The sequence below is a fragment of the Phyllosticta citriasiana genome, assembly GCF_038021145.1.
Source record: "Phyllosticta citriasiana strain CBS 120426 chromosome Unknown IWZ02scaffold_21, whole genome shotgun sequence".
In the NCBI taxonomy this organism is placed as follows: domain Eukaryota; kingdom Fungi; phylum Ascomycota; class Dothideomycetes; order Botryosphaeriales; family Phyllostictaceae; genus Phyllosticta; species Phyllosticta citriasiana.
Window position 1 is genome coordinate 249,658 of NW_027117298.1, and position 16,000 is coordinate 265,657.

A 16,000-nucleotide genomic window follows, 5' to 3' on the forward strand; every position below is an offset into this window, starting at 1 on the left:
GTGAAGGTGGAGCTTTCCCCAGTCGCTCAAATGAGAGAATTGCTGGGCAATGAGTTTTGATCATTGATAGCTCTCATGGTGGCATGCTCTCGAGTGGCAAGTCAATGGAGGGCCAAAGCGAAAGTCGCTGTGATCTCGTCGAGGATGGTGTGTTGTTAATGTCTGAGGGCTTTGGTGCCGGTCGGGAGGATGAGCGCACGGCACAGAGGGAATCAAGAGCGATGGATGGAAGCGTCGAAAACTTCTCGCAAAGGTGAGCGCAAGAGTTGGTGTCGGTCAATGGAACCTTGGCAGGAAAATGAGGCAGGCTTGCGAGGCAGAGAGGTGCTGTCGGCGGTGTGATGGGAGGAATCTTTGTTGTCGACGGTGGGCGGCAGCGGCCAGTCCAATCGGGAGCAATTTTCAAAAGTGGGCGAGGCGAAGGTTAGCGTCAGTGTCTCCGGCGTCCGGTAACTGGAGGGTCGTGGAAGGCACGCAGCCAGTACAGGCGGGCGGGCGATGCGAAGGCCAAAATTAACACCCAGGTTCAGAAAAGAAAAACATTGCTAAAATTCAAGCTACCAAGCTGAAAGCCTGCTATATTAGACAATACGCTACTTTGATCGCCTAGATGATGTCCACAGAGCAAGGTTATGCTTTAAATTCATCACTATCTTTGCTATTGGGAATACTTACGCGAGCCATGGTGCACTAAAGCAAGTTGGACGCCTCAGTATCGCGCTGCTGAGAGCCTCGAGACTAAGAGACTTGAATTCCGCCAGATTCCTGTGGATAAGGTGCATGTCTCTATCCACTTCGACATGCTTGGAAAAACTTCGATTTTTGGCCAGTTTGGTTATCACACGAAGGCTCTTGCGATCGAGCTCGAGACATGCGTTAGATAGATTCTTTTAGCCTCTTATTGCTCACCAGAGCTGTGTGTCTGTTATTAATTAGACTATTATGATTGAAACTCCAATTACGGCGTCTTTTAACATGATTGTCATAACGTAGGATACTACCTCCCCGCAGCTAAGGCTCTCAAACGGCAACTTATATAACAAGTAGGCGCGGTATAAAATAACATATACTGCGGCTTTAGCTCAGGATGATTGCTTCTAATATTATCTTTTTAGACGTTAAAATCGGTGCTCACACTAACTAACATTACACTTTTTCAAATTATTATTGCTAGTAATACTGTGTGGTGTTTCATTATTACGGGAGGGTATTCTTATTAGAACGGAAAAGTGTCCTTAGTGGTTGAAACTTTTTAAACGGACTGTTTCCTAATTTACTTATGGTTACTTTAGGTAAATTTTAGGTATGTATTAGTATATATATAGTAAGTTTATTAAAACGAAGATAATAAACCCTAGATAGCAATTTAAGTAGTTAGTAACTCTACTCTACTAAGAAGTTAAGTCTATAAAGAAATACGGAACCTTAGGTATAGTAAGGCTTAAGTATAATGTAATTATCCGTTAAGATAGCCCTAAAATGACTATAAGTATTTAAAATATAAGATTAAGAAGTATAAATAGTTATACTAGTATTATATATATAAGTAGGTTACTTAATATATTATTAAGAACTATATCTACGCCTAGTATATATTACTAACGTATAGGTAGAAGGTTTAAGTCTTATTTACTATAATAATATGCCCCTAATCTAGTATAATATAGTTTATAGGTATTAGTTATTTTATCCTAAAATTTCCTTTATATAACTATATCTAGCTATATAACTATAGATTTAGCTACTAAATAGCGTAGTAGCTAGCTAGACCTAAGGCCTCCTAATTACGTAGCTAGGCTACTAGTAGATATAACGCTTAACTCTATTCCTATTTACTTTTAATAGGGTTAACATAGTACTTATATTAGGTAAGGAGAAGGTATAATGCGTTATAAATCTATAGTAACGCGCTAAAAGTATTAGTAATTCCGGATTTTTACTAGTTACTTAGCTAAAATATAGTACCTATACTACTTAATAACTAGCTACCTAGGACCTTTATAGTAGTCTTAATTAGTGTTTTAAGTATAAAAATAGTATATCTTTTAAGTTTTTTATTTTTTTTACTAATCTAATACTTTATATACTACCCCTTAGCCTTAATAAGTACCTCTACCCGTTTTAGTATACTCTCTACTAATATATTAAGATAACGCTATAGAATATTATTCTAGATAGTCTATAGTACCTTACCTAGTTCCTCTCTAATATAATCTTTCCCCCCCTTAAGAGTTAGGAGGTCTAGTCTATTATTTAGTATAATAGATTTAAGGTAAAACTAGAGGTACTTAATTAGATTTATATCTAGTAAATAGGGTAGCTAATTAATTATTAGTATAGCGTAGTCTTTAAACTACTACTTAACCTTTTTAGCTTTATAGATAGGGGTATTATCCTATATAAATTCTATACCTAGTTCCTATAGAGTAGGGATCATTTTATTAAGCACCTAGATATAAGAGTTAGTAGAGTAGCTATTCTTCTTAGCCTCTAGGTTACGCTCTATAACTACTAAATTACTATAACTAAGTATACTAGAAAATATAGCCTAGACTATAATAGATATATCCTTTTCTTTTTTATATATATCTACTATATCCTTATCCTATTTCTAGTCTAGTATATAGAAAACCTATACCTATATTCCGCCCTTTCCTCTTTTAGTAGAGTACTTATTACTCTAGATGATTTATTACTATTACTTAATTATCTAATACCTATATACCTTAGCCTAAGTAAGATAAATAGCTATATAAGTTAGTATTAATATAGAATGCTTTACTATATGCTATTTTATAATCCTATACTACTTTAAGATATAGTAGTAGGTAGTCTTTAAAATTAGGAAGCCGTATTATTCTAATAGTTATAGGTAGGTATCCTAGGGGTAGAGTTACGCTTTATAAATAATAATATATTTATTATAAGATGTAGTTACCTTAGGCTAACTAGTATATACCTTAGATATACTAGTATAGTTAGGAGTTATATTCTTTAAGGTATATTAAATAGTTAAATCTAGGACGTATAGCTTATATATAATTATTATAGGTTTCTTACCTAAGAAGTATGCTAAAATAATAAGTACCCTTTAGGTTAAAGAGAGTTCCTTCTTAGGCTACTTATTACTAAAGATTAGCCTTAAAGGATTACGTAGTACTATAATTATAGTAAAGTAAAGGTAGTAGGTATACGTAATATAAGTTTTACGTATTATATTATAGGGAATTCTTACTAATACTTTTAGCCTAGAACTATAATTAATAGAGCCGTAATAAATTTAAAGCATAGTATTTATAATATATAATACTACATTTTACTATTATATAGCGTCTTCTTTAATCTACTATACTTACCTAAAAGTTAAATTAATTAGATACTCTAGGGTAAATATACTAGCATAAAACTCTACTTATTATTATCCTACTATAAGTTCCTAATACTTTAGCCTCTTATCCTTCTAAGTAGTAGTAGTTATAACTTATACCTTTCTCCTTCCTATACTATAATACTAAAAACTTCCTCCTCCTATCTTTTAACTTCCTCTCTAACCTTATACCCCCCTTCTAATAATTACTAATAACCTATATATCTTCTATTATATCGCGTACTATTATACCCCTACTAATAAGATTACCTAAAACGGCTAGTATAGCCGAACTATACCTACTTTTAGTAGGTGCTTTAGCCTATAAAGCTATATCTATAATTAGCCTAACTTAAATTATACCTTACTTACTATATATTCTCTCTAAATCCTACTATTTATTAGTATAAAAGGAGTTAGTTTAGGGAGTACGTTATTTACGATTATTACCTTTATTTTAAGGCTTTAGGAGGCGTGTTTCGCGAAGTTTAGCTGTTATGCTACCTTTAATAGGGCTAGTTTACGCGGATTTAATAGAGGATAATTCTAGTAGGATCGGCGCTATGTCATGCTAGCATGGTTAATTAATCTTTAGAGGTAATAGAAAATTCTTAGGCTTAGGAATGTTAACAGCCTAGGATGATCTAATAATAATAGCCACCATGTCTGCTTATTACACGCGTTAGGCGGCATAACGCTCCAGCGCTCTAGTGCTCTAGTGCTCTAGCACTCTAGTAAGATTCAAAAATCATCGCATGAAGCTAGAACTTCTCTCGCAAGTGAGCTTTGATTACTATCTGACACCTATCCCTGCAAGACCTTGAATTCTCCGAGTCGAAGTTCATCAAGCGCATTGATCCTTTGAAGCTTCTTTCTGACCGTTTGTTCTTTCCCTTAACAGTCTTAGATCCACGCCTGTTTTCTCCATCCCATGAGCCATGATCTTGCGAACCGAATCACTCAAGTTGTACAAGTACCTTGGTCGCTAAACATTCGCGATCCAAGATGTTTTCCGATTCCCAACCTTTCCAATCATAGCCCGTCACACCATACAGCGGGTTCAGGAGCCCTCAGAGGTCTCTAAACTGCAGCCAAGAATCCTGGCTCATGTCTAGGCTTCTCCCTTCGCAGTCGTCTCCTGCTTGTCCAGCACACTGTCGGCCCTCTTTCTCTTCCTGGAATTGTCGTTGGACGGCGAGGGCTGGGGGTTCACTAGTGTTGTCGGCTTTATTCTCGGACAGCTCAGGGATAGCTTCAGGAAGCTCCATGGCGGGGACAACATGCTCTTCGGCGTTCTCAGAGTCCTTTGCGGCGGTCTCTGCTTCGGCCCGGAGAACTGCTCGGGTAGGGGGTTCTTAAGTGAGTCTCGCCTGCAATTCTTTGAGGTTAGCGGCTTGTCGTGTAGCTGAATTGAAGTTGGAGTTGAGAGAGAGTTATTTTTTACCTCGTCGATGACGGAAATGACCACTGTGGAGCGCTTCGCGTATTTCGTAGACATGGGGTGTTGTTGAGAGGCGGGTGAAACGCGACTTTGTTCAAGTGTGGGCGAGGTTTTAGCGAGAATGGAGACCTGGTGGCGCAAAATGAGATCAATTTACGGTTGGCGTAGCGAGCGAGGATATCGTGATCTGAAGCGAAGTCACCGGGGAGTGGTGGAGGTTGGAGTCGGAGGCGAGCGCCGGCGGTCGTGATGCGAAGGGAAGGAGCCTTACAATTCTTCGGCACTGAGCTTCGCGGCAACAATTCGCTGGGCCGTTCAGTGTGGCTTGCACGAGGCGCCAAAGAGAAGTCTCTGAAGCTATAGGGTGCAGCCTGGTGTCGCTTGCTAATATTGGCCCAGAGCGCTTAAGCTGGTGCAACTATCAATAGCCGGATTTGTGCACACCTTTTGTGGTAGTGTAAAACTACCAATGAGCTCGCCGTCATCGGCTCGCCACGCATTGACAGCGCCATAGGTCAAAAGACTGCTCCCATTTCGTTGCACGCGGCTAGGCGATTGCTGCTTTATGCAATGCGGTTTATTGAATTGGCATCTGCTTCTTTGACGTACGGCAGCACACATCAACACTTTCAGTTATCACTGCTCACTTCTTCAGTGGGTTTGAAATTTCTGTCATTCAATAGTTTAAATCACCAAGGTCTATGGCTGGTACTGAGCCGCTTCGACCGACCAGGAGGTGGCTAAGAGGAAGCTGTGGCATTTTACAGGTCAAAATAAGAGAATTGGACACCATTTTCGACGTTCGCGGAGACGGTGATCGTCTCGCAACTCTTCTACAGCCAGAGACAAAACGGATCTATTGAGATGGTACAATGTCCGAACATAGGGCGACGCAGGGTGGTAGGTAATTCTTCAAGAATGCATTCATTAACTTGTCGCCTTGCGCAACGTGGCATTGTTCAACGTAGTTAGGTACATAAGCAACGCAGCAGCAATCCTTCCTGCCAGTCTTATGGATTGCTCATATCGCCCTCATTATTTTGGGCGCACATTCTAGCTGACCTTAGAGGTTTGAGGGGAGTCTTTCGCGGGTTAGCTTTTTCGAGGCTAAGCTTAATAATAACCTCCGATAGAAGGTTCTGCCGGTCAGTAGGCATTTTAGACTAGAGCAATAAAGGCAATCCTACGTAACTGAGAACCTCTATTACTCACCGTAATCGACATTGTGGTTACGCTAGGAAACGTAACAGAACTTAGGCCACAGTTGCGCTGCGCTGCGTCACTTACTATACTGGCGTGACGGCAGGCACAACCATGAATGACTACTAGGGCAACTTGTTTCAACCGCAAGTTTTGGAGATGGTAATGAGTAGAAGAGCCGAAGACACAGTAGGCACATATGGCTGAGGGAGGGCCAACCACGCCCAGGTGTACTCTTCAACTAAGACATTTCAGTTGAAAAAATAGGCTGTCTTTCGAGCTGGAACCAATGCAATAACGTTTTCGGGCCGGACTAATTGCACGTCCACCGGTCTACGCGAGCAGAGGTGCGGCTCCACGAGAGCTCGGACCCTCCCTTTTTGCCAGTATCAATTTTGCCCAGCTTCCCCAGTTCGGCATTTTTTAAAGGGCGCGGTCGAATGCTACTGCCTGCGAGCGACATCGATTTTTGCAAAAGGAAGCATCCGGCTTGGAAAACAATCTCGCGCACGCCGTGCGAACCACAAGCAAGAGCGCCGACTGCCTGACTCTCTAACACCAATACCAACACCACTACCAACCAACCTTTTTTTTTTTTTTTTGTCTGCACGAATTGACTTTTCCCGTCGTTGCTGCGCCCCTCCTACACAACCTCCACCTCCCTCCACACCCACTTCCAGCCTACACATCCATCAAACTCTCCGCGAGCGTCTCCTCACTCCTACGACTCCCCACCTCACTAACCGAGCCCCTCGCCCTGGCCAATTTCCTCGCACCGCCCTTCCTACCCTTCACCGCCGACGCCATCGTCGCTGGCGGTCCCACCGGGCCCCCACCGCCATTGTTTCCGCCGCCAGCCACGCCAAGCTGGCCCTCCATGACTTTCCACAGGCCCTCGAGCGCGTCGACCCGCTTGCGATACAGCGCTTCGTCCTCGCCGGGCCGCACGTCGCGCAGGTTCTGCTGGTTAGTCTCGAGAACGGCGCGCAGGCCCTCGAGCGCCTCGACTTTGCGGCGGTAGAGGTCGATGTCGTCGCCGGCTGCGCCGGCGGCCGCTTGTGCAGCAGAAGGCGCGACGACGTTGGTGCGCGGGAAGGGCTGCAGATGCTCGAGGTGATGGTGCAGCAGCGGCGGACCGTGATGACGTTGTGGTGCAGTTGGTGCAGTCCCGCCGCCACTGATGCTGGTAATTGTGGTCTGCCGCACGCGCTTCAGCTCGTCGGCGACCTCGCGCTGCAGGACGGCGGTGTGGGTCAGGCTAGACGCGTGGTCTGCGAGGGCGGCGTGCAGGTCCTTGACGGCATCGGTGAGGGCCGCGGCGGCGGGCGACGTTTGCTGGGTCAGCGAGTCGCGGACGGCGTTGAGGGCGGCCGTGGCGGCCGACAGGCGCGCGAGGTAGGCGCGCTGGTTCGTCGTCAGCGTGTGCGTGAGGTAGATGAGGATGCCGAGGAGCGGAAGCAGCAGCGCTACGAGTGTTATGAGCACCGGGTCCGTGGCGAGGCACATGGCGGCGACTTTTGCGAAGCGAACGGTTGTTGAGGCTGCTGCTGTTGGCGTGATGATGGTGGTGATTGAGGCATTCGTCGGTGGTGGTGGTGGTGGTAGTAGTGACCAAGGTTGTGATTGCATAGGAGGAGATCGTCGAGGCCGGGCATCTCAGCAATTGCGTAGACAAGGTGAGGTGGGGAGCTGAGACAAGGCATGCGAGCAGAAATGCGGAGGCACTCCGCCGAACCCCCAGTCCGGGGGTCCCGCCTTACCGAGGCGATCGACGCTTCCGGGGTTCGCGCACGTGGAATGCACGTGGAGTCACAGGGATCAGGGCTCTAAATGCTCCAACGTCACTCCACCGTCAACCATTCATTTCCTAAATTCAGTGTGGCCGCGGGAAAGAGAGAGAGAGGCAATGAAATCTATGGGCGAATCAAGCGGCGCAGTCAACATGAAAGTATATTTGCATTTCAATCAATCTCTACCTGCTCGCCTCGACAACTAATAGGTGTCCCTCAAAGAGCAGAAGCACAAAAAGCCAGCCAGATGAGTATATCCACGAACATGCTTGAGCGTACCCAGCAATAAAACGTGTCCCGAAATACCGACAGAATCAGAGACCAATCTCATATCCACAACTCCATGTATGCCTCCAAGCCCACAATCAGCAATTTCAACAACACCGACATGCCGTCCACGTATCAAGAGCCCTCCGAATCGCTCTCCGCATTCTCCATGACAAAATCCTCGTCCTCACTGTCATCCTCATCATGATCATCAACCTCGACAAAGCCGTCCTGCTCATCCTCCGACCTGGACTTCTTGCGGGGCCTGTCGCCCTTAGCCTTGTCGGGCCTCTCCTCCTCAGAGGCAGGAGAGTCCGACCGCTTCCGCTTGCCCAGCGCGCTGAACTGGGGAATCATTTCGAAAAGCGGGAAATGGGTGGCCCTACCAGCCGACAGCGCCGCCGTCGCCGCCGTAATAGCATCGTCGCAGTCCTTCCTGGTCTTATTCGCGCCACAAAAGGCCGACAGCGAGTGCAGCACGGCAAGCGACGACTGCTTCTTGTCATCGGGGACGCAGACCGAGGCGGGCGCGGTCCAGTCGGGCACGGTGCCGCTCTGCGCGCAGGCGTGCAGGTACCGCGTCAGGCGCTTCTCCTCGCTGTTCTTGAGCTTGATTTGCCAGGGCATGCCGGGCTCGATGGCCTCGATCTCGGCCAGCTGCGAGCGCACAATGTTGGCTTTCATCGACGGCCAGCTCTCTTGGTACGACAGCCGCTGGTAGTGCTTACGGCATGACACGATCCATTTGCCTTCGATCATGGCCGTCGCCTTTTTGTTGCGCCCGAAGTAGTCCGATACCATCTTGCGGGATAGGTCTTTGGTGTATTGGCCTAGCTTGCATGGGTTGCCGTAGGTGCATTCGAATTCGCGATGCTGTGGGTCGCCGCCGTTGATTATGTTCTTGGGGTTTGGCTTGCTGGTTCTGAGCTTTGGTCTGCCGATGCCCTCGGACTTGACCTTGCCTTTTCCGTGGCCCAGTCTCTCAAGCCTAGTCACTAGGACGCTCGAGGAATTGGTGGCTGCCGCACCGGCATGAACAGTGGATGGCAGTTGGGTAGTAGACACAGTGGAAAAAGAGCGTGCTTGGGAGGGGACTTTGTTGATCGATTGGAAGTTTATTGTTGGGAGGTCGATGTGAGGTGAGCGTGCTTCGACAAGTGCACGATCTGTCGGTGGCGGATCCATGAAGGCTGCGTCGTCGAGACGTGGTGAACGTCCTTGAGCACGGACGTGATCTGTTGACGTAGAGTCCAAAGCTCGGGAAGGTTGGTCGATTGAAGATGGAGCTGTTTGCGCACGGTCGTCAGCGCTTTCGTCGACCTTGGGAACCTTGTCCTGAGGGCGCGGGCTCTGGGCGAGGGAGAGAAGCGCTTGTGCAGCCTCTTTGAGTGGGTCTTGTTGACGAGAGTGTTTGCGACCGAGAGCTTCGTGACGAGCGCTCTCTTGTAGCTCAGGGGCTTGTTGGTTGGCTTCATGGTGAGCGAAGTTTTTTGTCGCTTGTTCGTCCATGATGATCCGGTTGACGCTCATTCGAGCCCGAATGTCCTGAGTTCCCGACATGTTTGCCGAGCGGAAGCAGGCTCAGAGGGAGGTGAACCACGTCAGCAGGTGTTGAAGGGAGGCGATATGCTTGGGTGTAGAGGGAAAGCCAGATGATGAGTGTAGGGAGAAGATGGGAATCCAAAGGTGTTGGCAGACGGAGCAGACTTTGAGGTTGGAGACAATCGTTTGCTCTTGGAATCCGATGGAGAGAGAAGGTCGAGCAGCGAGCTTTCAGAGATGCCTTTGTACCCGTCCGTCTCTTGCGCCAGCGGTGCCGACTGACCGTCATCTGGGCCTGCTCCAGTCACCATCCCGCCCATGTGCCTATGCCGAAAGAACCACCTCTGAATTTGCAAGAGCCGATCCGCATCTGCTGGACAGCAGTCAGCCAGTAGCCTTCGACGACCCCACAATCAGATGCGTTGGCTTGTTAGTCTCCAACACCATGCGCCACACGCGACCAAGAATCATCGTAGGGGATTGGTCGGACCTTGCCTGTGCTCCGTATCTATGCTTTCAGGGTCCAGGTCAGCTCTCCTTGTGCTTAGTCCGAGCCACGATAGCTTCACTGTCATACTCCAGATTTTCTCTGATTCCAGGGCACGGATGACCGCTCAACGTGCCACAGGACCTGGCAGGTACACAGGCTGATGCGTTTGTTGGCTGGATGCGCTCCGGGTAGGCTGCCATTCTTTGCGTTTCTGAAACTCCCAGCTGCTCTGCTGGCAGTCTCTTGCTGGTAGAAACTCTGGAGACATCGTTGGAAAAAAGGAATCGCGCGTGCCAGATATTTCCAATAATTGGCATCGGTGTGACGATTTTGTTTGCAAGACTGAGGACAGCGTTTGTCAAGAAGATCCGGAAAGAAGAAGCCAAAGAGTTCGGCACCTTGACTCGGAAACCTATAGAAGCCTGCTTTCAACGCCAAAACTGTGAAATGGAGGTAAGCTACTCTATGAAATGTCCAGAAATATTGGTGTTGAGTTACAGAACAAGTACCATGGCAATTGAAATCCGCTTTTCAATCTCGGAGACTGTACGCCATGACTAGCCCAGCGCAGAGTTATAAGCGACAGGCATCCGGTACTATAGAATTCGCTGAAGACAAAGAAAAGAACTGGCAAATAGCAGCAGACTGACGAAAGACACAAGTAGTCAGGGCCGACAGCACAGCACTAAACGCCAGGCCTTCAAAAACTCACGGCTCTTCCTCATCCAACTCGTCCTCACTCTCATCACTCACAAGGCCATCAAACCTCCCCGTCTCCGCGCCAATCAAAGGCGCTCTCTCACCCTCCTTCCGCGCAAAGTGGCTACCCACACTTATCGCAAGCGTACTCAGCCCATGCACCATGACGCTCCCCAGGACAATAAAGCAGACAACGGGCCAAATAGCCTCGATAGCAGTCTTAGATACCGGAGGGAGCGGGTGCGTCTCGCCATGGCCCGGCGGATGAGGCAGCGGTTTGGCAGCGCCCGTCTCGAGGTGCGCGCGAGCCACGATGGCCAAGAAGAGCGCTGCGACGCCGATGGGCCCGAAATGCCCCGCAAATAGTGCTTCACGATACGTGCGAATGTCGGAGATGAAGGGGCTCAGCAAGAGGACAACGGGGATGCGGCGGAGGAGCAAGATACAAGCCAGGAGGCCGAGAAGAATGCCAGCGCTCAAGGAAAATTCCGGCGTGGATTTGTTGAACAGGTGCCAGGGAATGGACGCGCCAAAGTACACAAACATGGTGCTGTTCAGAAGCAGGTCGATGATCATGGGCAGACGCGTTTCGGCAATCTTGCTGCGGAACCAGCCGTCGTGGGCGAAGCCGATGCCAGCAGCAAAGGCGACAAGGAAATCATCAGTGCCGAGGGTGCTGGCGACGCCGATGCAAAAGACGGCCAGCAGGATGTAGAAGACGAGGTACGAGGCGCGACCAATCATGCGCTGGGCATGCACAAAGCGCAGGACAGCGTTGGCTGATCCACCGATGGCAAGGCCGATGATGGTGCCAAAGACGCATTGCCAAAGGATGGTGATCAGGAACCACTTTTCCAGGATCCCGCTGACGGTCTTCTCGGTCATGACAAACAGGCCGATGTAGATGAAGGGGAACGACACGCCGTCATTGCAGCCGCTCTCGGCTGAGAGCAAATGGCGGATCCTCCTTGGTATCCTCGTCGAGAACTGCGAGTTCGACAGGACGCTGGCCGCGAGCACCGGATCCGTAGGCGTCAGGCAGGCGGCAATGACCAGCGACGTCGCAAAGTCGATTTGCAGGATGCCGTAGATCAGACCTGCGCAGACGATCCATCCAAACGCCATCACGGGGCCAAGCATCATGGCAACATTCTTCCAGTGTCCTGCGAGGTAACGGGCCGGCAACTCGATTCCCACGGCGAAAACCTGGATTCCGAGGATGATTCTGGTGAATTCTTGCATGAATATGTCATCGAGGCCCCAGAATTCGGGGCGCAGGACGCCAACACCTCGAGGACCGAAGATGATGCCGAAAACAGTTGCGAGTGGTGGCTCGGACAGGTGCAGTCTGTTGCGGATGAAGAGAGAAAAGAGCGCGTAAACGATGAGGAAAGACGACAGGACAATGTAGGTAAGGTGTGACGCCGTCGGTTCAAGCTGTTTCCAAGCCATTTTGGCAATTGACAACCCTTATAGGGTGTTAGTCCTGGGGAGAGATGCGAAGCTGTCCTTTCGTGGTGATGACCCTTTGGGACAGAGCTGGGCCGTTGCGACAGCAATTATTCTTCCTCGTCGCTTCCCCTCAGCTGTAGATGGTGTCGCTCGCTATTTTAGTCCTAGAGGAGACAAATGCAGGTACAAACAGGTATTCCATCGCCCTCCTGGTCCTCAAACAGCAGGTTGGAGTTGCAGTAAGCTGCAGGCCGTGATGACGACAATGTCGTCACCGATGCGGCCCAGAGGCGCTAGGCTGCGCCACCTTTCCTGGTGCATCGCAGACCCATCTAGACTCTCACCACTTCCCCACGAAGCTTTTTGCGGGTATGAGATACGCATCGATTTCCCTCAGGTCGCGGCGAAGTCGTTGAAGGAGATGGTGGGTCCGAGGTGAAAATAAGGTTTGTGGAGCTGTGGGGATAAGCGAAGACGACGCCGCTGGCCCTCTGGAATCGCAGGAGGAACTTGGTGGTCGGGAAGAAGGGAACAAGGCAGAAGGTATGTCCCTTACGGTGCATGAGGCTGAATGCCACATCTTTTTTTTTTTTTTTTTTTTTTTTTGAAGAAACATACGGCAATCAGTCTAGGTGCTTGAAATTCAACACAGCCAGGAAACCCTGGCTAACATCCTCCAGAACCGGTAGGTTGCTTGTGCGTCGCGGCGAGCACGGTCCGACTATCATTCATGACAACATTTCTCGCCTGCAAATGTCTCAGGCCAAGCCATAATCAAAAGGCAGAAAAAATAAAAAATAAAAAATAAAAAATAAAAAAAAATAAAACCAAAATTCCACACGTCAAACATGAAACGCGTTTCCAGACAGCGCGCGGAATGCGTGCTTTTGGCAGCGGGCTGAGCGGGAGCCAATCGGAGCCTCCAGGCTAGGCAGGAAGAGGCATGAGACATGGCACAGAACGCAACTTCGAACGTCTCAATCATTCTGTTGAATGGTTGGCTCAACTTTGCTGGTTTCATCAGCCCAGCGGCCGATGCCGACTTTTTCTATCTACAGTACAGTACAGTACTCATGCCCGACGACGGCGTGCTGTCAGGCCTTGCTGCATAGCCGCTGCTTGGTAAGAATGACATCCACTCTCTTGCGCTCGTTTCTTCTTCATGGCACCGCGACTGGCGACAATCTTGGCTCAACCTCACACTATGCAATCTCAATAATGGCGGGCCCGGCCACGATCGTGTCGTCACTAGCGTCGTCCGGGCACCCGGTCAACACAACGTAACTCTGCCCCTTGACATCTGCCGGCACAGTGACAGTGAAACCAGTCTTCGTTTTCTGCGCAACGACCGAAACGGGCCCCGTAGCCGTAATGAACGCTGCATAAACGGTCGCATTCCCCACAGCCACCACATCCGCCCCCGGAGTTGTCAGCTCAAGCACCGAGCCAGTGGTCACGCCGGAGCCGTCGACCGACGCGACTTTGAGGGCTGGGAACGGCGCAAAAGGGGGCATGCGGTTTGTCCGCGGGCAGCCCACGACGAAAGGAGAGGCCAGCGTGTATACGGACCGCACTTCGAGTGGGTTGTCGAAGGGTTGGGCAAAGGGGACTTGGGCTGGTCTCTGCGATGCGCGTAGGTAGGCCGAGTGACGCGCTTCGACGGTCAGGATTGAGCCGGCCGCTGTCAGGTAGGTCTTGGACATGATGTCTGCAGCGACCCCGAGGTAGGCAGAAACACCAACACCTGAAGAAAGCTTTTAGTATCGCAGAAATATAACTGTATTGAAAAACAGACCTTCAAGCACAGAGGCTGTGGCCAGGAACCCCTTGACATCCGCCACGTTAAATCGGTAGATGCATGCCTGTTGCGGCATGCCCCCTGCGGCATTGATTGCTTTGGTAAGGAAATCAACGTGTGCGGCTTCATCCTTCGCAATGATGGCCACGTTGTTGTAGACCGTGGAATTGTAGCCGGCCGCCGCGAAATCAGCTGCGGTGAAGTTCTGAAGACCCTCCGCATAGAATGCTGCCTCGAGGTGCTCGAGGGTCAGAGCATACTGTAGGATGTCGACATCGGTAGGACCAGACTCCTGGCGTTTGGTGGTGGGAATAGCATGCGCGAGTCCAGCGGTGAGCACCGCAATGGTCGTTGAAAATTTCATCTTGTGTAGTGACGGGTGCTGTTGAGAAAAGGCGACTTGGAAGCTTTCGGAGCCGAATAGTGACCAGAAAGTCTTTTGATATATACATGAATCACTTTGAAATGGCCTTTCGCACCAAGGCAGAATCTGCTTTCAGCGACAGTCCCTCAAGTATCCCTTTGCTTGTTTTCAGGGAAGTTGATCCAAGGTTGACCTGCCTGGGGAGTGCGCAGAGTAGCGCACTGAAAGCCGGTGATCGGGCTGCTGGAAGCATGAAATTTCTTTTGATCGAAGCCATTTCGGGCTGGCCGTGCACCACCGCGGCTGTCTGCATCCAAGATATCGCACGCGTCAACGGAACTTTCCTGAAATTAGAACACCAAGAAAGGGATATGAAGATCCATTGACAGTCGAGATTCTTCCCTGGGCCGCTACTGTACAAACGAAGGTCAAGAAGCTGAGGAATCCCTGAGAAGAAAGGCCGTGTTCTCGACAGAGCTGGTGCTTCGCAACTAAAGGGAAAAATGATCAATCTAGTAAAACATGACTTTACTTGGTGCAAGTACTACTTTGCGACGAAGGAGAGATTTGAGTTTCCGGTGCACTACGACGGTTAGAGAACGGTAACGCCCGTTGCGTGCGTCTGCGGTTTGTCCATTGTGGGGTACTCGTACCTAATAGTCGTGAGTCCGGTGGACCCACAATTTTCTCCTTGCGTCGCGAAGCACTACTCGCACTCGATCCACCGGACTCAGCACGGGTAGGGTTTTAGGGTTCCGCTATTCCCCAAGCAGATTGAGGAATGCTCAAATGGGAACGTCGACATTCCTTCTATTGCCAAGAGATAAAGGAGCCGCACGCAGAAGACATTCGTCCTAATCCAGCGAGGACGCTGGGAACAGAGGTGGTAGTCCAGAGCTTACGTAGACTTGGTCTCTTTCAAGCGGGGTGGTTGAACTCTTTGAGCCGTTGAAAAGTGCGACACACCTCGAGTGAGAGACATCGGAAAAGCCTCGAACTTCTTGCTCTCAAGTGCCATTCTGACGCTCTCTCACGCGCCGCGATTCTCGTGTATTCAATCAAACCCTGTTCCTCGCGTGAAAACTCACCATGAGATCAATTTTCACGATTACGACTATCGTCGCCGCCGTTACACAGGCGTACGCACAGTAAGGGATCACCAGATTTAGGCCAGTAACGTGGGACTTTACTTACCTGTCAAAGAACGAGCATCTCAACGACTTTGACGATTGCGCCGTGCCTCGTAACTCAAACCCCAGAAAACGATATCGTCTCCCGCACCGAACCAATGGGTCCAAAAACGCCGTGCCCGACTCTTTACGTCGTCAAATCCAACGGTACTGTGACAATGTCACCAGGCGGCCAAGGACCAAGACCAGGAATGCCTTCTGTTGCTGTTACGCCGAGTGGAGCGAGCTCCAATTACGCTGCCTCTACAGCAACACCTTTGCCCTCGTCATTTGAGGGTGCTGCTTCGAAGGATGCAGCCCTTGGCGGTGGTATGATCATAGTTTTTGGCATGGCTGCTCTCTTGCTGTGAGAAGGGCATTCGGAAATTCGGGGGCGAATTCGTGGAAGACGGCGTTAGAG

At 49.2% G+C, this 16,000-nt stretch overlaps 5 protein-coding genes across 5 annotated transcripts; 1 reads left to right on the forward strand and 4 right to left on the reverse strand.

Annotated features, from left to right (window-relative positions):
* Positions 1 to 6,398: 6,398 nt before the first annotated feature.
* IWZ02DRAFT_152713 (uncharacterized protein) lies at positions 6,399 to 7,727 on the reverse strand. The gene has a single exon (XM_066761947.1). It carries the CDS (start codon positions 7,635 to 7,637, stop codon positions 6,690 to 6,692), a length of 948 nt encoding a protein of 315 aa, XP_066617787.1. The 5' UTR covers positions 7,638 to 7,727; the 3' UTR covers positions 6,399 to 6,689.
* Positions 7,728 to 8,200: 473 nt separating this feature from the next.
* On the reverse strand, positions 8,201 to 9,250 carry IWZ02DRAFT_428150 (uncharacterized protein; the record flags this gene model as incomplete). The annotated part of the gene is made up of 1 exon (XM_066765934.1): positions 8,201 to 9,250. The coding sequence occupies one exon, from the start codon at positions 9,248 to 9,250 to the stop codon at positions 8,201 to 8,203; it is 1,050 nt and encodes a 349-aa protein (XP_066617788.1).
* Positions 9,251 to 10,609: 1,359 nt separating this feature from the next.
* IWZ02DRAFT_152724 (Na(+)/H(+) antiporter 2) lies at positions 10,610 to 12,414 on the reverse strand. Its single transcript, XM_066761948.1, has one exon. The coding sequence runs from the start codon at positions 12,246 to 12,248 to the stop codon at positions 10,806 to 10,808; it is 1,443 nt and encodes a 480-aa protein (XP_066617789.1). The 5' UTR covers positions 12,249 to 12,414; the 3' UTR covers positions 10,610 to 10,805.
* Positions 12,415 to 13,359: 945 nt separating this feature from the next.
* IWZ02DRAFT_152732 (ferritin-like domain-containing protein) lies at positions 13,360 to 14,800 on the reverse strand. Its single transcript, XM_066761949.1, has 2 exons — positions 14,044 to 14,800; positions 13,360 to 13,992 (listed from the first exon to the last, which is right to left on the reverse strand). The coding sequence occupies exons 1-2, from the start codon at positions 14,408 to 14,410 to the stop codon at positions 13,451 to 13,453; spliced, it is 909 nt and encodes a 302-aa protein (XP_066617790.1). The 5' UTR covers positions 14,411 to 14,800; the 3' UTR covers positions 13,360 to 13,450.
* A 699-nt stretch (positions 14,801 to 15,499) lies between these two features.
* Positions 15,500 to 15,950, forward strand: IWZ02DRAFT_437627 (uncharacterized protein; the record flags this gene model as incomplete). Its single annotated transcript, XM_066766644.1, has 2 exons — positions 15,500 to 15,558; positions 15,614 to 15,950. 2 exons carry the CDS (start codon positions 15,500 to 15,502, stop codon positions 15,948 to 15,950), a joined length of 396 nt encoding a protein of 131 aa, XP_066617791.1.
* Positions 15,951 to 16,000: the final 50 nt, after the last annotated feature.